The sequence below is a fragment of the Amblyomma maculatum genome, chromosome 1 (genome assembly GCF_055883805.1).
Source record: "Amblyomma maculatum isolate TAMU_Amacu chromosome 1, ASM5588380v1, whole genome shotgun sequence".
NCBI classification, from domain to species: domain Eukaryota; kingdom Metazoa; phylum Arthropoda; class Arachnida; order Ixodida; family Ixodidae; genus Amblyomma; species Amblyomma maculatum.
The window spans coordinates 50194473-50219717 of record NC_139344.1 but is presented as its reverse complement, the minus strand read 5'-3'; the positions used below and the strand labels follow the sequence as shown (position 1 = coordinate 50219717).

The following is a 25245-nucleotide window of genomic DNA, read 5'->3' as shown; positions in this document are numbered from 1 at the left end:
CCGTACTCAAAAGCTTTCAGCTTAAAAGCAGCTGTATAACGCGTACCGCCCCACCGCGATGCGGCACCAAGAACACGGTAGACGGTGGAACAAAGCAAGTAACACGGATGAAACGAAGGAACAATGACAACGAGACGCGGACACCTCGCAAAATGGCGACGACTACGAGCGTGACGAGCATCATGGAGGTGAAAAAAAAAAAAACACGAGCATAACCGATGATGATCTACCCAAGCACGCTATCGCCGCCTGGCAGCACATGCACACAACGAGGCCAGCTAGGTTCAGTAGCCCTTCAAAGATGGCGCTTGTTACTACTGGCAGACGACTCTTGTGGTGGTAATATTGATGGTGCGATGATTATGAAAGGAAAAAAAAAACTCAGATTTTTGACGCCCAATGTTGGGGGTGCGAGCATCATGCGAGTAAATACGGCAACTTTTAAATAGTAACGATTCCCATTTAAATATTTTATCTAAGCTCTTACAGCTGGGTGCTCTACGCTAGCGTTACAATTATCCCGCTCGGTTTTCTTTGTTCTTTGACACTAATATGTAGATTGCTTGTTCACAAAATCCCTCACCGTTTTATAATCTCACCGCATCTCATTTGGAGACCTACACTCAGGTCATACTGTTATCACGAGGATTTCATGAAGACCATGACAGACGGATGAACAATGGTCATTTTCCTACAGTTCAATTTGCATTGTTGTGACGCATCTATGGAAGTAATTGTGAAGCCTGGCTTTCGATGCAGCATAGCTTCACTCATTTATGCCCTCAGTAAAATCCCTCAAGCCATGTGATTCTTATCTATATGCTTGCCGAATTCACTTGAAGGCTGTTTAGAAACGTTCAGAAAACCCCAGAATGCGTTTACATGATGCGCGACGTATGACTAGGCTAACGACGACGGAGCCAGAATGATGCTATGATAGGGTAGTTGAAGATCCCGCAATATTTCAGTTAACGTAAAACTTGACAGTAAAAATCCATGTCAAGTAATGTTGACTGAACAGTTACAGTGTCCATTTTCCGCCTTATCTGAGCATCGTTCTGCCTCCATCGTCCTTGGCCCTGTTTTTCATCCAACAGTAAAAAAAAAAAAATCAAATTTCCCGCCAATGATATGTCCCTGTGACGTCACAACGTCACGTGTTTGCTTTGCACACTGTTCGCAGGGGGCGCCACGAAACTAAAGCCTTGCCAGAGTCTACATGTAGGCTTCTATAGGAGGTCGAACTGTCAAAGTACCATCTTTGTCGTGCTTTGATGGCATCAATAGCGTCGCACAAGCGGAAAAGCTAGCCATACTGAACGCAGTCGACAGGTAGACAGCGCGGAAGAGAGCGGATACTGCAAAAGACCTTGGTCTGCCACCCTCTACACTTAACAGCTTCATCTTGAAGCGTGCCGAAATAGAAGGGAATGCCGCGCTTTTCGGCCCGAAGGGTAAGCAGGCTCGTGGCGCTAAGTATGCAAACCTCGACCAGCTTCTTCACACCTGGTTTAGGCAAGCTCACGCTGTCGGAGTCAACTTCGACGAGAGCATTCTGTGTGAGAAGGCGATGGACATAGCCAACAGATTGGGCATCACAGACTTCGCGGCGTCGAATGCCTGGATCAATCATTTTCGAAAGAGGTACGGCATCGCTTATAAGATGGTAAGCGGAGAAGCAGCAAGCGTCAACTTAGAAACAGTCGACAATAGGAAGGCTACACTATCAGCTACAATTAAAGGGTATGTCGACAATAGGAAGGCTACACTATCAGCTACAATTAAGGGGTATGAGCCCTGTGACAATTATAACGTGACATTATAACGCTCAGAGTGCCAAAGCACTGCCGAAATTGTTGCGAATTCGGTCATGAGTGAAGGCGCTGACTGCGATGACGAGAAGCACGAGCGTCGATTCCGAAGAGCTGACAGAACTGAAGCGGAGCAGCAGCAAGTGTCAACTTAGAAACAGTCATCGACTGGAAGGCCACACTATAGGCTACAATTGAGGAGTATGAGCCTCGTGACATTAATAATGCTCAGAGTGCCAGAGCATTGCCGAGATTGTTGCGAATTCAGTCACGAGTGAAAGCGCTGACTGCGATGATGAGCACGAGCTGCACGATTCCGAGGAGTTGACAGAACCGAGCGTTGGAGAAGCCGTCGCGGCTCTGGACCTCCTCCACAGGTACGTCGCACCTCAAAGCGACAGTGACACCAATGCCGCCTTCCGGGCAATTGAGAAACGTGTGGTGCTTTCCAGCGAGCGAAAGAAATGGCAATCCACCATTCTAGATTTTTTTATCTTTTTTACGCTCAATAAACAGTTTCCAGTCAAAGCTGCACTGTTTTCGTTAATTTCCAGAACTTTCCTCACTGTTGCGTTTTCCCGGCTGTTATTATTTTTTTGTTTTCCCGGTCTCGTGAAAAACATACGAACGGGGTTCCACGGTATATACTTCGAAATTTTAGGTAAACTGTTTTCAAATACCATGTGAATCCTTAAATAAACAAGACAAATCATGTTTGCTACTTTTTAATCCCCCCCCCCCCCCTTCCACTGATCAGGCATTCAATATTCGATTTGATGTCTGAAGCATTTTTTTTTTCATATTCGTATTCAATTCGTATAAAAAAATTTCAACATTCGCACACTCCTACTTTATTATACTTGGGCAAGGATACCATCTGGAGCTTTACCAGTACACAGTAGGGCTCAGCGAGAAGATTACGTGCTCATGAGACAGCTGGTTGGTGCAAGGCATGACAGCAATCACAACAGTTTTTGCACATGCCACCAACCACTGCTTCACACACACAAGTTTACATCATTGCCACCACTGATGTTCTGGTTGTCCCACGTACATGCCATGTAATTTCCTGTGGAAAGAAATGAGAGGCACACACACCTCACAAAGCGTTCATGTTCATGCATGCACAGAGACCCAAGAATATCATTATACTTCCCATAAAGAGTCAGCAGGGTGAACCATCCCACAATTCATTTCACCCATTTCAGCTGAAAACAAATAACAGGGCAACTTGCCTGCAGTGACTGATGGCTGTTGGACTTGTGCACACACATCCAGCATGATGCTAACTTCTCCAGGTTGCCGGCACATATATAGCACAGCATCGCATATGGTAATAGTGCCACGTCCTTCTCTTCCTCCAAGCGGCCTCCTATGCACTCTGAAATCACACATCCATGATGCAAAAAACCATTACAAAACATTGCTCTTCTTCAATGAACCAGTGGATAAAGTGCAAATTTCTTATCAGACCTTGATAGCAAACAACTCTCTTATATGCATATTCATTCCTTTTCGGTGCAATTAAAACCTGTCAAAGTAAGAAGCACTGATGATAGCAGACACTAACACCTAGTGTTCATCATTGAAAAAGTGCAAAACAACACAACTACACAAACATGGAAAACACAACACAGTCAAACCTCAATATAGCGAAAACAATGCAGTAAAAGCCAAAAATTTTTTATATAACATTTTGTCAAAAATACGCACAAAAGCAACGCAGTCTGGTCAAAGAATGGGCAGAAACTCAGGCAATGCATATTAAGCAAAAGACAAACTTTTAGCTCCATTTAAATATCGCATGCAACAATTCCGGAGGCCGAAAAAAAAATAAAAAAATAAGTGCCAGTTAGGCTGACTAAATCGCATATCACAATAGGTCAAGCATCAGCTATGGTGGTTTCCCACACCATAGCTGTGTAGCGTGAAAAGAGATACTACTATAGAGCAAAATGCATCACCATTCTTAGTACATCTTTGAATGCAGACATGAGTGCAGGGTGGTTACTGCAGTGCTAGAACCACTCTTCATACTATTCTGCCTTCAGTAGTGCTGTTAAGGACTGCAAGGTGAGAACAATGGAATCTTGGTGTGAACGCTTGCAGCAAAACCTGCCACCTGCCATACAAAGGGTGCCACCTGCCATCCAAAGGGTGCCACCTGAAGCTGGGGAGTTCAATACGCATATCTGTTTAAGGGCCCCCCAACTGTAACCAACATATAACGGAAAATTACAAGCTTTCACCAAGAATTATTAGGAGGAGTTTCATAGAGCCAAGAATTCATGATATCCGTGTTCTCTATATTCAGGCTTGATTTGCTCTTGCCTGTGTAGTGCCTTCCCTTTTCTACAATTATGTTCCATGCTTTTTCAGCATGCCTAACACTGCACCTTAACAGTTCCTTGTTCTTTTGAACATGTGTGGTCAAGGCTTACCACAAAGCCCTGAAAAGTCCTCAGGCTTAGCGTAGGTAAGTACAGCAGCCAAAGCCTCTCTCCAGCAGTTGATGTCACAGTGTTCCACCACATACGCCCAGTTGGAGTATACAACAGCCGAGATGAGCTGCAAGTATAGAGTCAGACATGCACATTATTTTGACCCAAGTGCCGTGACGAATGCCCGCTTTATTACGTCTGCTCTTCACTGTACATGCACACAGCAAAGCATTTTCAAAATAGCACATCAGTAGCTCAGTCACCATGACCCCCCTCCCCCTGCCTGGCCAAAATCAATCAATTCACAACCCTCCACTATGTCACATCTTCAAGAAGGACTTTTTGTTGGGCCAGTTGGTGCAGCATTTTTCAAAAATGGACGAAGCGCTAACAACACATTCACATGACAACACATTCACAACACATTCACAATCACAGTCCCTGTCTTCCTTCATGTGAATGTGTTGTTGTTAGCGCTTCGTCCATTTTTGAAAAATGTCACACCTTATAGCCTTCAGTATTGCCATGGCATGTAATGTATAAACGAGAAATTCAAATACATAGCAAATAGCTATTCAGCATGCAGCCAATAGCACTTTAGAAAATTTAGCACCATTTAGCACGTGCTACGACTACTAGTATGTTGTATATCCGTCATCACTTGATCAGATGCTTGCCAAACTTCACATGTGATGGGCTCTAGCACTGTATCCTGTTGACACTATTTTTGCTTCCATCTTACATCTCCAACACTGCTTGCTCGCATCAAGATACATTATGCCGCCAACACGCTGATATGTGCCTTCCTTTCTACAGCTGGCAAAGTGTCAGAGATGCGCACAAGAACAAGGTACTAGATTGCAAGCACTACTTACACCACGGTGCACTAAGCACATAAAATTGTAATAGAATGTTTACTTCAGTAAAATGAAAACAATCGCACTAAGCACATAAAATTGTAATAGCATGTTTACTTCAGTAAAATGAAAACAATCGCTGCATCACTTCCAGTTGCGCAAAACAAGATGTGAACACACGCTCTGCATTTGACACGAAGTACAATGTTTACACATTACGTAGATGCCATTTTTAGTGGGCCACACGAAAATGTTTCCGGTGCGACTATGTGGTAGCAGCCACCACTGTCGCTGCGTCTCATACGACGCATTTACGAGGGAGCAGGAAAGGATGGTGGAGGAAGAGGAATCAGTCTGGGGGAAAGTGCGTGCGTTCGCGCCACCGCCGAGCAAGGAGGCGCCTGCGTCTTCAAGCATGTTCCCACTCGCTCACCACCATTGCCCAGGAAGCTGAAAGCTCGACCCGCGTCGTCGCCGCGCTGCGCTGTTCCCGCTTCCGACATGCGCCCGCCAGCAACTGCGTGGCAGCAATGGATGCACACTGCTCTCCCTGTGTCTTTTTTTTCTTTGCCCAGTCTTTTTTCGCTTCTTTTAAGCATGAATTATTGTAGTGCCACGTTCCAAAAGCGGAGACTGCTACGTTTGCCACATAGATGTGCCGTCGGCGCTGAAACATTGCACGTTGTATCAACTGCGATCGCTCGTTGCCATTGCAGATGTTTATCTCACGCCAGTTCGTGTTTTATCGTCTTGAAACTTGCACCGTCTTTGCAAACTTGCAGGGCTCTGCCAAATTTCCAGTACTTCAGCACTAACTAAGAGATAGTAGGTGCCACGAGTTCGTTATATCAAGGTCAATTGCCGCAATATGTTCGTTACAAGGAGTTTTCAAATACATGGACTTCAATGGGGGCGGCGTTGGGGAACTGAAAAACTTCGTAATATCGAGGAATTCGCTTCGTGGAGGTTGGTAACATAGAGGTTTAACTGTATACGTACAAGCTGGCCTCTAAATTCACAGCCCTCACCGGCCAAACAGAAAAATAAGGCTTCAAATGTAAGCAGACGTAAACATCCCTTGCTAACTTCTGTGAGATGGCGTCGCAGCGTGCACGCAACTCAAAGAAAAAAAACGCATGATGGTACAATCGCAAAGCCACAGTCCGAGGTAAATGGAGATCAAAGGCGACGATAATGGCGCCCCACCCTGCTTTCCAAAATTGCACACAGCCAGCTGACTGACGGCAAACTGTACTGCCAACAATCCTGCAGTTTTGGATTTCAGCGTGACATGAGCTCCAGTTTTTGCCAGAATTTCCACTTACGCGGTCCACCCCTTACTGGAGAAAGCAATTGCCAGCATAAGTGAGCCAGGTAAACGGTCCGCATTCTTGCAGCAAAGCGAATTTGCCAAAAAATTAACTGCTTTTTGAAACATGGAGCTCCATGCATCCTGCCTAGAATGGGCATGGGCGCATATACTAATCTACTGCCCAATCAGAACTACTTAGACCTCACAAGTTTGTTAATTCCGCATGTAGGTCACCCCCAATTACAGATGGCAGTTACTGAAAAAAAAAAAAAAAATGTTGACTTATATACATCAATATAGAGTAAATTATGTCAAGCTGCAAGTAGATTCGTTTTTGCTAGAAAGCAGCCAAGCTGTAGATTAAGAGTTGGTCCATTGTCAGCACTACTGCCTGTAATGAGAGCTTGGGCATGAACAAGCACATTTAGAGCTATGCCAAGTCACACTGGTGTAACTAGGTAAATTTTTGAAAAAAAGGAAAAAAAAAAAAAAAAACGAAAAAAACATAGGTGACTAGCATGACAGAAGCAATGGACAGATGCAAGAAATACCTCATTCTCATCTGTTATTCCTCTTACAGTGCGCACTTTAAATATATTTCGCAAGCTAGCCAGAGCTACAACATTAGGAAACTATTATCATTTACGTGCAGTCACATACATACGACACTTTAACCATGTAATGCCCTTACAACCATAAGGCCTTACAATATGTATTTACAGTACAGTAAAACCTCGTTAATACATACTTTGCGGGAACGCGGCAAAAGTATGTACTACAGTCCAACCCACTTATAACAGCCGCAGATATAACGAATGCTCGCTTAGTACGAACGAGGGCGGTGCTACCATCAAAATATATATTGGGGCAATGGCACAGTGTCTCACATAGAACGAACTGCTGTGGCCTCAACACTCGGTTAGAGCGAACACGAAGCTGTAAGGCCCCCGTAGTTGACCGAGCCGGCGGTGTTTGGCGCGGTTTCACTCGACTGCGAACCCGCGGCAGGCGAATTTCGCGCACTTTGTGTGCCCCTGGCACGGCGCGAACACAGAGCGCACAAAGCGTCCCCTGGCGCTCCTTTGCGGGTAAAATAAAGTAAAAAAAGAAAAAGCGCGCGTTGAAAAATAAAAACAAAAAAGCGCGTGCGGTGACGAAAGAGAAAGTGGCGCCACTCGTGTCGCTGTGATGCATCCATGTGATCTGAGTCGGCCAATCCGGAAAGTCAGGCGCCTGCTCTACCGGCTCAAACCGGTTCTCCATTTGTTGCTCCGTTGCCACTCCGCGCTGAGGGCATTGCGCCGTCGATTCTTTCTGTGCGATGACACTGCGTTGACATCATTGCCGCATCCATGCCTTTCCCAGATTGGGGAGTTGAAGGCTGCCTCAATGTGCGAGCCCAACGGCTTGACTTGCGCCTGGTGCAATAGAGGACTGTACGCCGACCTCTTCAGGTGCTAAAAGGAAAGCTGTCGACATCGCAACGAAGATGGCCATTGTTAATGAACTTGCTCAAGGTGCAAAAAACTGTGAACTGGTCAAGAAGTATGGACTGTCGAAATCGACCATTTCAACCATTTCTAAGGGCAAGGAAAAGATTCTTGGTGCTACCGTGAATGCCGAGCCGACGACTAGAAAGCGCTTTCGGAAGGCGACCTATGCGGACGTTGAGGACGCACTGCTGAAGTAGTTCGCTGACGTCCGGTCTCGCAACGTTCTCGCAACGCAACGGTCTCCAAGGCTAAAGACTTCGCCTTCATTTTGGACTTTCCTGATTTCAGCCCAGGCATTGGATGGCTCCACCGGTTTAAGGCTCGCCACGGAATTGTTTTCAAGGCGGTTGTCGGCGAGGCCGCGTCTGTGAACAACGAGGGCGTCGATGCGTGGCTTTTCGATACCCTCCCAACAATCACGAGCTATGCTCCACGGGATGTTTACAATGCCGACGAGACTGCGTTGTTTTATCAGATGTTGCCATCTAAAATGCATGCCTTGAAAGGCGACAAGTGCGCAGGAGAGAAGAACAGCAAATTGCGCATAACCGTTCTTCTGTGTGTCAATATGGACGGCAGTGACCGGCAGCTGCCTTTTGTCATTGGCAAGTCACTAAGCCGCGATGCTTTGGAAGCTACGTGCCCGTACGCTACAGGAACAATACAAAAGCCTGGATGAGTCGTGACTTATTTGCCGGGTGGCTTGTCGAGTTCGACCACGACATAGCACGAAAAAAACAGGACGGTCCTGCTCGTGCTGGATAACTGTGCGGCGCACCATGTGCAGCCTTTCTTTAGTGCGGTGACAGTGCTCTTCTTGCTTCCCAATGCAACCTGCAAAATTCAGCCACTGGATATGGGCATCATTCATGCGTTCAAGGTGTGCTACCGGCGGCGCGTCATCGAATGCTTGTTGATCGCGATTGATGCTGCCATGCCAGTTCGCATCAGCTTGCTTGCCGCCGTGGAATGTTGAAAGCGGCGTGAATGGAACTCACCGCGGAGTGCATAGCAAATTGCTTCCGCATGGCGGGTTTTATAGGCCCAGGCACCGAGGACGCCATAGATCACCCAACGGAAGGCCGGTCACACGAGGACTTGAGGCAACACGTTGACGCGCAGCTGGCTGGACCCGACGTTGCCTGGGACGATTTCGTTTCTGCTGACGACGCCGACATTGCGGAGCCATGCACTGACGAAGCTATTGCGCGTGAAGTGCGAGCCCTTCCTGACTGCCCAGAGACCAACGAGGACGATGACGAGGATGCTGCTCTACCGCCGGTTGCTGTGAACGCTTCAACCGCGATCGGTTACATCACGTCGCTTAAGGAACTCGTGTGCAGCAGAGGCCTTGGCGATGAACATATTACCACGCTGAAAAAATTAGAAACGGCAGTGATGCGATCAGCTTTGAAGAAGCAGACATGCATCACGGACTTTTTTCAAAAATAAAGTTAACTTTTGTCTCGCTTGCTCTTTTTGCCCGTATTATAGGTGGTCCACTTACTATGAACTTTGGATACAACGAACAAATGCCGCGTGACGATCAAGTTCGTTAGAAGTGGGCTGGACTGTATCTGGCAGTACACATTACAACAAATTTGCCATTACTCACCCTCCAAAAGTGAAGAAAAACCAGGCACTGTAAATTTCCCGTGAATACACGTACGCCCGTCCTGCCGACCAGACGTCGTCATTTTCAGTTGCCGCCGTGGCAGTCGCGCGGCGACAACAGCAGTCTCAAAATCAGCGAGACTGTGAGCAAGCTTGTCCATAAGGCCCATCTTCTCAGCAAACGCTCTCATAACAGTTAACGCCTGAGCGGCTTCCGTCACAGTAGGGCCTGAATCAGCTCTTTCCAAGTCACTGACGCTGTCCTCATTCTCTATATCCTCATCGCTTTGGGGAGGAGGCATAGTGCCACCCATTCACACACACACTCATGCAACAACCGCTTCGCAAAGCACCACAGCTCAATACAGACGATACAATCACCTGTTGCACACCACATCTACAAAGCAAAGAAAGAAAGGAAGATGGGCTACGTCGCAACTGCGTGCGTAGCGCGAAGTCACGTGGGCGGGTTGGGGTGACTGTGATAGTTACTGCAATAGAGCTGTCAACGATATCGAAGCGGCCAACGATTCCCGGGCTGCCTATTGACATGGACATCACCACGGCGAACAGCGTTCTTTGGAACATGGTCAAAATAACCGCATACTTTCTCTAGAATACTTTCTAGTACACTGTAGTTATATCACCGGCAGTCCACACGTTCATAACGCTTTTTGGAAAGGTGAAAACATTTTGCTTCGCAGCACGGCGTCAGCCGAACTGCAACGAAAAGTGCGTATTAACAGGTAAGCACTTCAGGAGCCACTACCTAGACTAACTAAGGCCTCTCCATATCCTCCTCCTCCTCCTCGCGCCTACGTTATCACACTACGACGGAGCCCTTTCGTCGTCTCCCGTCTCGGCGCTTATCTGGGAGGCGGGTGTGTGGGGTGCGAGAGATACCCCACTCCCGCAAAAACCAGTTAAAACCGGTTGTCGCGACTGTGGCGTGGCCGCGCATGCACGAATTTGAGCAAGCAAAAGTACGGAATTTTCGTAGACACGAGTTAATGCTTTTATTGCTGTCTGACTAGTAAAATAAATATGTTTTGCAAAAGGGGTTACTTTTGTGCTAAATGGAAATTTTGAAACGTTTAAACTGCCTTGTGGATGAGATTTCTCCCATTTAAGTAATTTCTGATGCATTGCTCGATTGCCAAATACATCCGCAGTGCAGTAAACACCAGTTGCTTGTTCGACTTTTTCGCGGTTCATGCTCCAACTGCAGTGCGAGATTTTGCCCTTGTGCAACGTGTGTCTCAAAAGTTTTGCCGATTTCTTTCAGAAATAAGCACTGGTTGAGTGGCGGTGACAGGTCTGTGCTGATGCTGCAGTGTTTTCATCAAGTGTGCACGTTTTGAGAATGCCTGGGCTTCTTGCGTACCGCGGAAACTATAATGGTCGGGATTCAGTGAGAGTCTTCACGTTCCTATCGGACCCAGTGAGAAGGGCTCAATGGATAAAAGCCATCCATCATGCCGATTTCACACCAGGAAAGCGATCGATGGTAAGGCAAATATTCCTCTTTACTAATTGTCGACAGCTTCTTTGCATCATTAACGATACATATTACCTAGATACTCCGAGATTATATGTACTCGATACTCACCTTAAAAAGAAAGTTTGCATAGCTATGGTGCGAACCTTATTTTACACTACGTGAATGCAGCTTAGAAACATGGTCTTACTGATATTTAGTGCGCGCGGACTTTAAACTAAATTGCGATCATTAGAACCTTAAAACGTAGGGCTGCTGTTTTAAGGCGAAAGCCTTTAAAGGCTCATACTGTTGTGGACAAAGTGTGTACCGCTTTTGCGGCGGTTGTCGCATAGTGTTTCTTGGCGCGTTCAACTGTGGGATTGCAGATGGCAGGAACGCTAGACAAGATGAGACTTCTGGAGGAAAGGCGCAGTATCTGTCACACTTTCTCCGACAAGTGTGCGTTTAGATGGTAAAAAAGCACAATAAAACCAGTGCTTCTGGTTTTTCATAAACTCATTTAGATTATTGCTGTTTCCTGAAACTTTAATCTTCTGTAGAAAATCTGCTGCACGAATATCCAGACGTTTACTTTCGATATTAGAGGAAACTGAGAAGTTTTGTATTAACTTCCTCCCTTCCCTTACGGCGCGGTTCAGGTGTCCACAGAAACAAGTGCGACAGATACTGCACCTTTCCCTTCCTATGAAGCAATTATTATTATTATTAAACAACGGGGCTTAAAACACCAAGGAATGTTTTCGCATGTGGCAAAACCACAATTCTAGTGAAACAAGAATAAGAGCGCAGCAACGCACAGCTTCCGCGTACGTTGTAGAGTGACGACGTCACGGAGGAGCGGAGAGGCCTTGAGTAGTTTAGGTGGTGTTGTTGCGGTCAACCAATACATGGGTTTCAATAGCGGATCAGCCGGGGAATCTTCACAACTACGTTTTAACCGCAACTACTTGGTAAGAGAGTACATATTAACGAGATTTCGCTGTACAATGTTAGGGTTGGCTTGGTTTGGTCATTAGGCCAAAGCAACTCGGGTCACGAGGAACACCGTAGAAGAGGGCTCCGGAAATTTAGACCACCTGGGGGTTCTTTAATGTGCATTGACATCGCACAATACACAGGCACCTGGCTTGTTGCCTCCTCCAAAAAACGGCCACTGTGGCACAACCACTGAGCCACTGTGACAGGACTAACCGCACAATGCCCACTTGAAAATTCTCAAGCTATGTGAAACACCGATAAGCAATCAGCTCAGGCAAAAATAAATAAATAAATAAAGCATGCCTTAGCTGAATCTGAGGAAGACTGTTTGAAGAAGCGGCACTGAGTTCTCTGCAAAAGCGCCATGCCCCCAGCCTGGGCCAAGATAAGAGCTTCAGCCCAGCGACCTTCCTGCAGGCACAAGTTCACTGCTGCCTCCACATTGCCTGTCAGCAGTGCCTTGTTCAACAGGCCGTCCACATTTCCTGAAAGGACACAGGCAACGCACATCACGTCTTGCCATGAAGTATCCAAATATTTGCTTCCGATCTGCCTCAAACCAAGAAAGCAGTATTTGCCCAGTGTTCCCCCCCTACAGGGCTGCTTTCACGCCACAGCAGGACAAATGTTGCAAGTTGCAGTCACCCTTCGAGTTACTGAACGTCACCCACCTGCGTCTGTAGAGATGATGAAGGTATCCAACTCGCTCTCCCTCTCCCTCTGCTTGATAGCAATGGCATCAAAGGCACTGGAACTGTCGTCCAAGAGCTCACCATTCTGGGGAACAACGGCACAGAAGAAAACGTTATAGACCCAACTTTCAAAAACTTCAAAGCAGACTTAGGTTTCAGAATCATGCGTTGCAAAAAAAAAAAGAAAAGAAGAATTGACAGAAAACATACAGCATGGTGAAATGTGGCAGTAAGCTAAAAGAAATTTAATATGCTATTCAGATGACTGTATTACTAAAATGTAGTTGCAAACAATCCAAGCAAATGGACTAGAAAACAGACTAGTTTTCAAAATTAACAGCCAAAATTTTCAAAACTAGAGATAGAACTCACTACGATACGCCGATACAAAACATACTATAGTCGAACCTCGATATAATGAACTTCAATGAAATTCGCGATGTAATAATTTTTTTTTAATTTCCCAATCTCTCCCCATTGAAAACCATGAAATATTTTTCAGGATTTAACGAAGTAATTTTATGCCGCACTTTCGATTTAACGAAGTCCTCGCGCATCAGATGCATGTATGAGCAGCTACACTGACAACTGGATGAGAACTAAAATTTCAGCCCTGACACAGCACATTTTAAATATGCCCTTTTACGTGCCAATTATGCCGGCAGTCTGGAATATGTGAGATAAACAAAATGATGATGACAGCAGCGTACCGGCGCGCCATCATAAAAAACCCGCGGTGCGGAAGCTTTAGGACGCGTCATGTCATGACGTCACTGGCCAGTCAGTCGGAATGACAAAGCGCTAAACGGAAATACCGCATTTACTCGCGTGATGAACCCACTTTTGTTTTTTTCAAGAAAAATCCACGTGAGTTTAAGTGGGGGGGGGGGGGGTTCAACACGCAGAAAAATATTTTTTTTTTTTTTTTTTAATGAGTCGTCCATCCCAACCATCAGTCATCAAAGAAAGCACGCGGTCAGCTGCGATTATGAAGTTGGCTTGTAGCATCGTTTGCTTCAAAAGGCGCTTGCTGCTATCACACGTTCCAATGAGTTTGTGATAGCGAACAGCGCCCACCCCAATCGCTCCGTGATAAAGCAAATGTACTGAAAACCAGGCTTGCGCAACAAGACAAGCCAAACAAGCCACCGCAGGTACTCCTCTCAAGCCCGCTGGCACTCTGCTAACGCCAAGAGACACACTGTGATGTTCTTGCCACTTAGCACCTTGGCGCGCTGCCAAGAGATGCTCCGGACTGCAACGGCGCGAAACAAAGGGAAGCGCTAACGACAAGCTTTTTTGTTTATTGCGATAGCAATACTGCGCCAGGTTTCGAGCCGTCGCGTGATCCCAGCGGAGGCCACGCTTGACCTTGAACAGCCGAGGAGGAGCAAAAGAAGTCTGGTAACTTACGGTGTCGCATCATACTCTTAAAGAATGAGCTTAAGTGTCCCCAATAATGTAGCACCTTACACTGATAGGGCTTGATAGGGGGAGTGTTGTAGTAGGCAAAAGAATTCAACCACAACTAAATTTTTTTTTTCAAGTTCGTAGTGGCAAAAGTGGAAGATGGGATCTTATGCAAGTAAATATGGTACGCGTACATGAAGCCTGACCAAAAGATTGCCACAGCCCCAAGGTAGCCGTGCCGGCGTGGGCAATGCAGACATACGACTAATCTAGTTCACTATAATAGACAGCGTCCCCGTCCCTAGATCAGCTGATCTAGAGACTCGTATTAACTCTATTGGCTCTAGTCTCCGTTTGCAAACATTGGATGATGATGATACCAGTGACATCTGGCGGCAGCTTTGAGTACTAGGCACTGCGCTTGCTCTTTGAGCACGCGGAGAAAAATTATGCATTCGCGTCCGTTTGCTGTCACTCATTATGTGCTTCTGATACACGAAATAACATCCGGTGGCCTTGTTATACTCTGGGACACGTTTTCTCGGCAATGAAGCCAAAGCTACAGAGCCAAAACGCGCCATCTTCCTACTCAGCTGAATATAGTCCCTAGTTACATGAGTAGTTTCTGCAAAAACAAATTGAAATCATAGCGCTAGTTATTTACGATATCTTTTTTATAACAGAACTGATTTTCCAAAATGAAGCTGCTATGCCTAAAACACTTGTCTTGGTTCCACCAGGTTTTCTTCTCTAATGTCTGTCGCAGGTTTTAGAGACTCCCCGACTTTGCAGACAAGATGGTGACAGGCGGCAGTCACCATCTTGTCTGCAAAGTCAGGGAGTCACCGCAGTCTGCAAAGTCGCCGCCTGTCCGGGTCGTTCCGGTTCTGGTTCGTTCACTCCGCAACGACTTGAAGTGTTTTCACCAGACAAGATTCGAGTCAAGTTCAAGAGACGCTGGCTGTCGAAGCAAACGAAAGAAATGATCTACAACGTCTATGCAGGCTGAAAGCCACGCGGTCGAACTACATGGCGGACTGACACGTTTAAAGGCCCCGCCTCCCTACCTTTGCGCCCATTGCCAAGAAAAAGTGTCCCCGAGTATAGCGCCATTATTGCTAGAATTCCTTGCTTATTTCCTGAATTCATAATTTACAAGTTCCCAGCAGTGTTCCACGAACCTGTCACTTCCTTTGGGCAGCTAAAACAGAGCAACACTGGCGTAACAAAATTCGTGATTTAACGAAATTTTCGGCTGCAAGTAGGACTTCGTTATATTGAGGTTTGACTGTATTATGAACGTAATTTCTACAACCTACACGTCTTATGGAGTGAAACAAGGAAAAGAAAGGATATCTGTACTTAAAGAAGTTACACTACCATTTGCAAGGAGCAAAAGAAAAAAAAAAAAGACGCAGACCTACCTACACCAGTGACCACATCTGCTAGGACATCTTCAGAAAACAGGTATTACTTCTTTTCATTTTTAAAACATGTTCTAACTGCAGGACAATAAATCTTCAGGCACGCTTTCATAAATAATTAGAAATGTTCACATGAGCAGGAGCCCATGTGCTCGTAAGCACCAGCAAAGTGGGCCAGGCTTTGACACAATCCATTTTTAATCCCATTTCTGCCCACCATCAACTACCTCCTAAAAAAAAAAAGCCGCAACTAAGTGGCTAAATGTCAGCAATAAAATAATAACTATTATTAGGTGCTACATTTAAATGAAGTACAAATAAAAAGCACCAACAATAAACATGCTTTGCGTTTTTTTTTTTTTATCGGACTTAAGCAGCTAAGGCTATCATGAGCCAAACACAAGATTAAGAAAGTCTGCGGCATTAAATGAGCTGTAATATATTAAATCTACAGGTTGTTTAAGACATTCGCATGTAGTTAAGCTAACATTGAGCAAAGCTGCAGATTACAAAGTAAAACTTTAATTACACAACACTCATGCTAAAAGTACTTGCACAGAAAAATACTCTTAATTAAAACAAGGAAACGTTAACTATACAAGAAAACTCATAGCATTACTCAGCAAGCTTTGTTTTCTAAACTAGAAAATCTTACAAGACAGCTACTGGTTCAACAAAGTAAAATTCATCCAAATGAAATCCCATTACAGTTTAATGCTGCTTCTGCTGTTGCTCGTACCATCCCATGCAGTAGAGCAAGCAGTGCACAAATGATAGAGAAGGCAGCACTTTGGTATAAACCAATGAAAAGCAAAAAAAGAAGAAATGATGAAAGAAAGCTATGAAACAGCATGAATGCATAAGTCAACATTCTTTGAGAAAAAGCAGGGTGCAGAACGTAAAATACAGCACAACAGTGCACACAGAGGGGACAGAAGCGGCTAGAAGCTATTCGTTTCCAACCTCTTTCATGCCCTCCCAGCTAACCAACAACATTTTAGATTTCTCATTTCTGTATCTATAAAGTAACAATAAAATCAGCGTTGCCCGTTGCCAAACCTTTTTCAAGATTGAAAGTATGGTACAACTGGGATGAAAAAAAAAGAGCCAATGATTTCATAATTCTTGCTTTCATCATTTCCCTTTGTTATGTGCAGAAAAGATGCAGTTGCATACCCTCCTAGGCATACACCAGGGGCCGAATCCACGAAAGTTCGCTTTGGAACGCGTTCGCTTTGCCGTGACGCCAATTTGACGTAGGCGTCAGGGGGAGAAGGGTGGGATGAACGCTGGGGGCACAAAACAGCTTATCGGCTTTGCTGGGCAGTCTCATTTCGGTTGTTCTGCCTTGGCACGGGCCTTCTCCTCGGGAGTCGAAGGAAACGACACCCAGTTTTTCTCCGTGCCGACACGCACGATTGCCTGAGCGACGGCCAAAATCGTCCAGCTCACCGACGACTGCGGGAGCCGTATAGTTGCCTCGCTGCCGACTGCCGCCTGGAAGCCTCCGGTAGCGAAGAACCACAGCGCGCAGAGTACTTTCCTCTTTGTTGTGAGCACGCTTTTCCTCGTTGGGCCAAGGTGAGGTTTTAGCTCTTCGCATAGCCGGCGTACAAGCCCCTTCGACAGTCTAAGTGCCTTCGGAAGGCATCGTCAGGCATGTCGAAAGGATCGTCATGTGCGCACAGCCACCGAAGCCGCCTATCACATTCGCTGAGCACTGCGAACAACAGCGGGGCGACGGGGGGCACGTATGGCATGATTCTTGCGCTGAAGCGAACGCCACTTACCAAGTTCCACACACAGCAACCGAAAGCATTCGCTTTCATTTGATTGACATGTCTCGTGACGTCAACAAAATCCGTGGTTCTGCCTTCGCGAAATGACATCATCGCCAGCGGAGGCGACACGCGACCAATGGAGCGAGGCGGCGAGAGAGAAAGCGAATGCGTTCCAAAGCGAACTCTTTCGTGGATTCGGCCCCAGGTCTAGCAAAGTGCAAAGCATCAAAGCAGAATACAACCAAAGCGCATGCCTGTCACGAGTGCAGTTTAGTCCAGCATTAAGTGGCAAGTGCTCTATTAACAGGCTTCCAGAGAAGCAGAAAGCATAAGAGAAAGAAAAAGAAGCCCAGTCACTTACTTCGCTGTACTCTGAGCAAGGAGTACTCGACCGCTCTGAGTACTCCTCCGAGTAATCATCCTCATCCTCATCACTCTAGCCACAACATAAGAACATGCAAAAGGAAGAAGACATGGGAAAGAAAGCAGAGAAAAACAAACAAAGCAGGATGGCACCAGTAGTATACCAAGCAATGAGTCAGTTAACTCCTTAATGGTTGTTAAGTTCACGAGTATTGTCTGGCGATGATGGTACAGACTACGATGTGAGCTCATTCGATAGGTTCACACCTGCCTGCCAGTGACACAGATTGCATTCAAAGTTAGCTCTCGGAATGGGAGGCAGCACAGTAGGCAGCACACTGGGTGCACTGCGACCCAGGCTGTATGACACGAGGTGCCGAAGGAGTTGCGTCCTCCCTTAGCACAACTCGGGTACACAGGCAAGTGCCCCCCCAAAATGAAAACAAATTATGAAATTAAGGGTAAGTGGTAAGCATTGTAAGTAAGAGTAAGTACTGAATTTACCTCAACTTCCAACCAGTTTGCTCCTGAGGGTTTAGCCGAATTTCGCTTAATATTAGGAGTGCCACCTTCTAAAAGCAAATGCTCTTCAAGGCCTTTTATATTTTGTGACAACATAGCTGATGCAGCTTCCACTTAGGTAAACTACTACAGTGCATCTTGGCAGTCCAATTCCGGAAAGTTGAAAACATGCCGATCACTTGGCGCTCCCTTAGGAGAAGAATGCCAACCGTTAAGGGGCTAACGCAAGCAAAATGAAAGGTGCAAAGTATACATGCTTTGAAAGGGATGTGCGGTAGGTGAAAAAGCTTGGTCCTTGAAGCATCCCAACCTTTTTATTCAAGGTAAACAGACGGGGTTTTATGCTAAATTCAATAAAAACGTTATGCAGAAAACTGAAACAAATAAAATTCACCAATTTTGCCTTTGTACCTCGTTTGCAAATGCCAGCTACCAGTATTCATGTTCAAACTAGCCTGAAAACACTAAATTCACGAGCAATCTTTATTAGTACCTACACTAACTTGGCAATTAAAACTCCACGTTGACATGCCCTTAGCTTTTTGTCACAAGCAACTTTCCCACAAGTGATTAATTAAAGCCCGTACTGCAGCAACACAGGTGTCATTTTAGCAACACTAAAACATTTCTCAGTGCACTTTTATCCCTTGCTCTGAGTGATCATCTGTGGCAGCTTACAGCACCTAATGACTAATCTCACGACAAAAGCACCTGTGAGGAATGTGCAGGGAACATAATAATAAACCAACTAATATCCTTCATAATGTCGCGGCCATTTCCAGTAATGCTTCTTTCCTACCACCCTCAAGCTCACTGCACAAACAAAGCACTCAGCAAATGCTGTTCATAGACGCCCGTTCTTTAAGCCTTAGGCAATTATTGCTGCAAAGCAGTCTCCACTGAGTCTTACTAACAACAGCATAGCACTAATGCAACAAACAAAACTATTAGCATAGCCTATATTTCGCATACAGTTTGTCTGATAATAGAACATCTCACACTGAGTGAATATGCATTGTGGCATAACTTCTGTAGGAACGCAGACTCAAGTCCGGATCGTGTAATGCAATGAGTCGCAGGGTGCACTACCATGCACACAATGACAAGGAAGATCATGAAAGGCCATGCTACCGTTGCATTGAGCGACACACTGGCAAGGTCATTAGAGAGGTCCTGGTCATCGGTATCTTCCGACTCTTGGCCAGCCAGGGAAAGCTAGTGAAAAAAAACAAAAACAAAAAAAGAGCATCCGCTAAGGACACTACGCAGGATTTGACGAAGGAGCGTCGCACGAAAAATGAAGACACAGGCTTCATTTTCTAAGCAAAGCTGCATAAGCAGCATGTCAAAAATTGAGTTCTTTCAAGTAGGTGTCCTTTTTACCGGGTTAACCCGCGATACCTGAAGTTGCATTAAAATGGGAAAATGTGACCCGGCGATTCTTCCTGAAGTGACAAGAATGCACCCTTGGAGTCCTGGCTAAATCAGTCCCTGTTGGTGGGTCAAGTGCGAGAGCCCTCTACCACAGAGTAAGTTGCTCTGAAACGATCAGTGCAACTCACGAACCCAATCGAGATTGAACCTACCAAACCTGCAGCTATTGCCACTGCGGAGCTGTAAAGCTGCTCTGGATTGACCAGTGAAATTCATCATTACATTCATTGTTATTTTCCTACAGAAATTTTTGAAATGCAAAAGGTCTTAATTGAGTGCCTGATGAAAAAAAACAGTATAGCAGTCCAATAAGTTCAGAGGTACTATGAAGCCCTATGAGTTGACATGCTATCAACTCCCTCATGGTAAAGATTTCTAACGAGGGACTAATTATTAATTCTCCCTGCAATCAGAGAACAATAAGTAACAACCTCTCTGACCTTACGGAACAGCATAATCAAAGAATGTAAGTCTACTTATCCAGAAAGCAGAGATGGGCACTTTTGATATGCACAGTGCAACCTTCAAGATTCTTGACACATCATAACACTAACATTGCAGGCTGTCTCAAATATCTAACAGTCTTAAAAGAGCTCATATATCTAAAGGCAGAAGTGTGATAGTCAGTGAATTAGAAAGTGAAATTTATTTATACAGTAGAACCTCATTGATATGTTCCCGGTTCATACGATTACCCGTTTCATGCGCTTAAAATCGGGGGCATTAAAATATCGTCCATAAAGTTACACTATTTTACTCTAGGTTAATACGCTCCCAGTTACTATGTTTGAAATCTCAACAAAATGTCATCGCATAATATGTTTTGCGATCAACCGGACAGGTGTTAACGAGCGCTCGCGACATGAAAATTAATCAGCAGCGCTCACCCGCCGCAACTGCTTTCCTGCGGTGCTTAGGTACAAAAGGGGCGAAGCATCAAAGAAAGCCAACGAGCCAGCATATAAAGCGCCCGTTCCTGAAGAAACTTGACTTCACGAGGAGCAACACGGTGGCTTCTTTGGGGTGCCTTAGGGTCATATGAACGATCCATTTGATAACTACAACTGTTCACTTGAATGCAAGCGGGCAGGGTCTGGGGGATGCAGCATGAGCAAAAACGCGGCTACTGTAAACCATCATGATGGCTTCTCCACAAGTCACTGGTGTGGGGGCAAAGAATCTGGATACAACCACGAAAGTGACCTTCGAACCGGATTTGTTACCAAATCTCTTATGCACTTAGCACAATGCAAATACGGACTGAATACTGTGAGAGCTAAAAAGGAGCTGTGCACACTGAATGTTTATACATGTTAATTTATACTTCTGTACAATGAAACTATAAATTCTAAAGGCCTTTGTACCTCGTTCAGCAGTTAAATTTTTCAAAATAAGCCAGTTCAGCTTATACACTTTCCCTGACAATACATTTTTTTCCCCGCATTCTTAAAAAAAAAACGTATCGAGGCCTTACTGTATTTGAATTGCGAACACCAACACAAAAAGAAGTTAACAAGTCAAGCTCGAAGTATAAAAGACAAATCGTACCTGGCTTGTCACATCGTCAGGGTCGTACCCCAGCAGTGAAAGCATCCTTGCTCTCGGTGATGACTCAAAGTTTGCCTACAAAGAAAATTAAACAAAACTTTAGCATTGAGGTCATCTATACCCAATGTCAATTATGATCACAGAAGTGAAGTCCTTAAAAACACACACACACACACACACACACAAAAGCAGCGCAAGGCATGATGGTGACCACTGCTACAGCCCAATCTTGGTGATACGAACATAGCTTATACGAATTACGGGACGAAAGGAAATCTGGGACCTTAGCCAGAGGGAATTGTGCGCGCAACTCACACGTCGCCAACATCCCGATCAGCATAATTTACAGTCACCTTGAAGCATTGGCAGTGTCGTGATCAACAGTCACACTGTATGAAAAACTTCAGCGCAAATGAAATAGCCCGAAGGCGAAAAGAAGAAGGGACAGGAAAGAGCGCTGACTGACAACTAATCTTTATTGAGCAAAAATGTGCGCAATAAATATGAGAGCGGCGAGAATAGTCAGGTGCAGTCAAACGTCACATAGTGTAAAGGGCCTTCAAAGCGATAAAACACAAAACAGGTGATAAGGCTAAAAGATTTTGGAACTCAAATATAATGTTAAGATATTCAGTTGGTCTGAACGAAGCATTTAACAACAAACAAACACGGACAAAAAATGAATCAGGCATGCGTGGAATCATTGTCAGAAAAATCAGATGAGTCAACGCGACATAGTATAAAGGTCATAAGAGCGATAAAACGAAAACACGGTGAAAAGCTAAAAAAGATGGCAACTAAATAGATCCCGTTCCTGACAAAATATACAACTAATAAGTACATGAGCAATAAATGAGTCAGGCATACGCGGTAAATAATTAAAATTTAAAAAAGGGCTTCTAAGAAGGCAAGTTCACTCTCAGAGAGCATTTTAGACGCTTCACTCACACACGCCGAGCCTTTTTGAGTTATAAAAAAAGCTTCCTTTAATTCACAGCCTACGCTGTCTTGACTTGTGTCCAGAATCACGGTTTCAAGTAATTGAGGAATGCATTTACGTTTGCTGCAATGAACCGCAAGATTGGACCCAGTTCCTTTTCCCAGCAGGCATTCGTGTTCCCTCAAACGTTCATTCAGGCATCTTCCCGTTTGTCCTATATACACCTTGCCACCTGTTAAAGGAATCTGGTAGATAACCGCTTCTCTACAACCGAAAAACATATGAGTATGCTTTACACCACAGGTTAACTCTTTTGGGCATTCCTTGTTGATCCTGGAACACAATACAGCCAGCTTACGAGGGGCGAAAAACACAACAGGCACCTTAAACTTGTTAGCGACTTTCTTCAAATTATGTGCTGCACGGTGGGTGTACGGAATAACAACTGGTCTCATCCTCCTGTTCTCCGATTTATCATTTATTTTCTTGCCCTTGACCTTCTGAAGCAGGGATTCAGCCACTGCTGAAATTACTACAGTCAAACCCGGATATATCTAACTCGAACGGGATCGCGAAATAGTTCAATATATCGGTAATTCGATATACAGAAATCAGCTTGTGATGGCACTTACGATGCGAAAGAACGATACCGTATTTGTTGCATAATCAACCCACTCGTATAATGAACCCACCCTCCACTTTTGCACCGAGAATCTAAAAAAAAAAAAATGCGTTAAAGCTAGCTCGCTCACATGCAAGCGATCTCAGCGACGAGCGAAAAATTTCAAACTTGTTGGAACTGCGTCCCTCTCGTTGCTCGAGCCACCGCAGCAGCTCAAAACAAGGTTTCCGTGTCGCCGCGGCAAAAATCGCGAGCGTTTTCGCTTGCATCTCCATGGCGCGCGTCACTCCGTTTCGGTCGTCTCATCCACAGCTCATTTCTTGGCAGTGTGCCATGATGCTGTGCAGCAATAACGTCGGGGCGCGTTTATCTTTTGATAGCTCCTGCGGTGGCGGGGAGCGAACTTGGCAGAGTGCCCCTGATGGCTTGATTGCACAAGCCTGGTTCGATTTATCACGCCGCACTTGGAGCAGGCGTCATGATCGCAGCAGCTGACCGCATGCTTTCGTTGATTCATACATGCAAGAATAAACGACTCCCGAAAAAAAAAAAAAAAAAGAGAAAAAGCCGGTTCTTAACGTCTGAACAGCACAACGATAAGAAAGGATGACTCGCAAAAAGAAAAACAAAGAGAGAGCTGCCGCTTTGTAACGTTCGCAGGCGCCATAGAGGGTTCGCAACACACGCTGAAGAGAGCGTCCGACGCCTGTCTGAATACGGGCTGAGCTGGCTTGGCGCATGCGTAGCGCGTGCTGAAGGAGAGATATAGCTCGGCAAAAGGAGGGCACACCCACGCACATGGCTTGCAAACGTCATGTGTTGGCGCACGGGAAACGATAACTGCAGATGCGCGCCTTCGGGGAATGGGCGCGGCGTTGCCCAGACCAGACGTCGCCGAACTGACCCCTCTCATTCCTTCCGCACTTGGCTTGAAAACGGCACGCGGCAAACGGCCAAAGGTGATGCGATCGTCTTTGGGGAAGGCACACTTTCCAGTGCGTGGTGCGGAGTTCGATATATCGAACGACCGGTGAAATTAAGTTCGATATATGACGCGGCTTTCCTATACTTTAACATGGGATTTTCAAGGGGATATTCCGTGAGTTCGATATAACCAAAATTCGATATATCCGGGTTCGATATAACCGGGTTCGACTGTATCTGCGGAAACCCTTGTTGCAATCATGCAACCTGCAACTGAAAACTTTCCTGCATGCAGTGCAGACAGGATTGCTTTATTGCTGAATCTAATCTCAATGTCGCTATGGCCCGTTTAACTGTTTTGGAATGGAACGTTTCATAGGACAGAAGTTCTTTCTGGCTGCGAGGTTTGTACATCCAACAGATCCTCCCTTGTTCCAAGAGGAGTTCCAGGTCTAGAAACTGTAGCTTATTATCTTGTGGCAATTCATAGGTGTATTCCAAACCTTAACTAAGGTCTTTAAAACCAGCTAAAAGTTCCTTTACAATAGACTGGTAGGTAGTATGGCCTTGTTTGCTTAACAGTGCTAAAAATGATGCCTGAATGAAGATGCCTGAATGAATGTTTGAGGGAACACGAACGCCTTCTCGGAAAAGGAACTGGGTTCAATCTTGCGGTTCATTGCTGAAAATATAAATGCATGCCTCGGTTACTTGAAACTGTGATTCTGGACAGAAGTCGAGACAGCGTAGGCCGTGAATTAAAGGAAGCTTTCTTTAAAACCCAAAAAGGCTCAGCGTGTGTGAGTGAAGCATCTAAAATACTCTATGAGAGCGAACTTGCCTTCTTAGAAGCCCGTTGTTAAATCTTAGTTATTGAACACGCATGCCTGACTCATTCATTGCCCATGTACTGTATAATTTGTCAGGAACGGAATCTATTTAGGTGCTATCTTCTTTTACCTTTCCAACCTGTTTTCATTTCATCGCTCTTATGACCTTTATACTATGTTGCGTTGACTCATCTGATTTTTCTGACAATGATTCCGCGGTTGCTCGATTCATTTTTCGTCAATGTTTGTTTGTTGTTAAATGCTTCATCCAGATCAACTGAATAACATTATATTTGAGTTCCATCATCTTTTAGCCTTATCACCTGTTTTGTGTTTTATCGCTTTTAAGTCCCTTTACACCATGTGACGTTTGACTGCATCATACTGTTCTGCCACCGCTCTCTTATTTATTGCGCATGTTTTTGCTCGATAAAGATTAGTTGTCAGTCAGCGCTCTTTCCTGTCCCTTCTTTTCACCTTTGGGCTATTTCATTTGCGCTGAAGTTTTTTCACATCGTCAACAAAAAGTTTTACTTCTGTCACACTGTACTCGCCCCGAGTAGTGAGCCGTGGCCAACGTGGCTCTAAATAAATCCTCACAACGATAAACAGGTCCGCATGAATGCATTTCCCCCGTTTCTCTGAGTACAGATTCTGTTCACGGGATGAAAGTTTGGATGATACGAATTTGTTCGCAGCTCCGGTGACATTCGTACCACTGAGATTTTACTATACACCCATAATTTGA

The 25245-nt window shown here is 45.2% G+C and overlaps 1 protein-coding gene across 4 annotated transcripts in view; it reads right to left on the bottom strand.

The window, feature by feature from the left end:
• Nucleotides 1-25245, bottom strand: part of Sec31 (COPII coat complex component secretory 31) — a 182666-nt gene that overhangs the window by 91905 nt on the left and 65516 nt on the right. For all 4 annotated transcript variants that reach the window (XM_084588119.1, XM_084588121.1, XM_084588117.1 and 1 more), the window contains exons 11-16: nt 21182-21256; nt 19331-19414; nt 12679-12784; nt 12311-12492; nt 4253-4379; nt 3047-3192 (exon numbers count right to left, since the gene is read on the bottom strand). In XM_084588119.1, coding sequence (XP_084444245.1) covers nt 3047-3192; nt 4253-4379; nt 12311-12492; nt 12679-12784; nt 19331-19414; nt 21182-21256 — 720 coding nt within the window. The remainder of the gene's footprint in view (nt 1-3046; nt 3193-4252; nt 4380-12310; nt 12493-12678; nt 12785-19330; nt 19415-21181; nt 21257-25245) is intronic.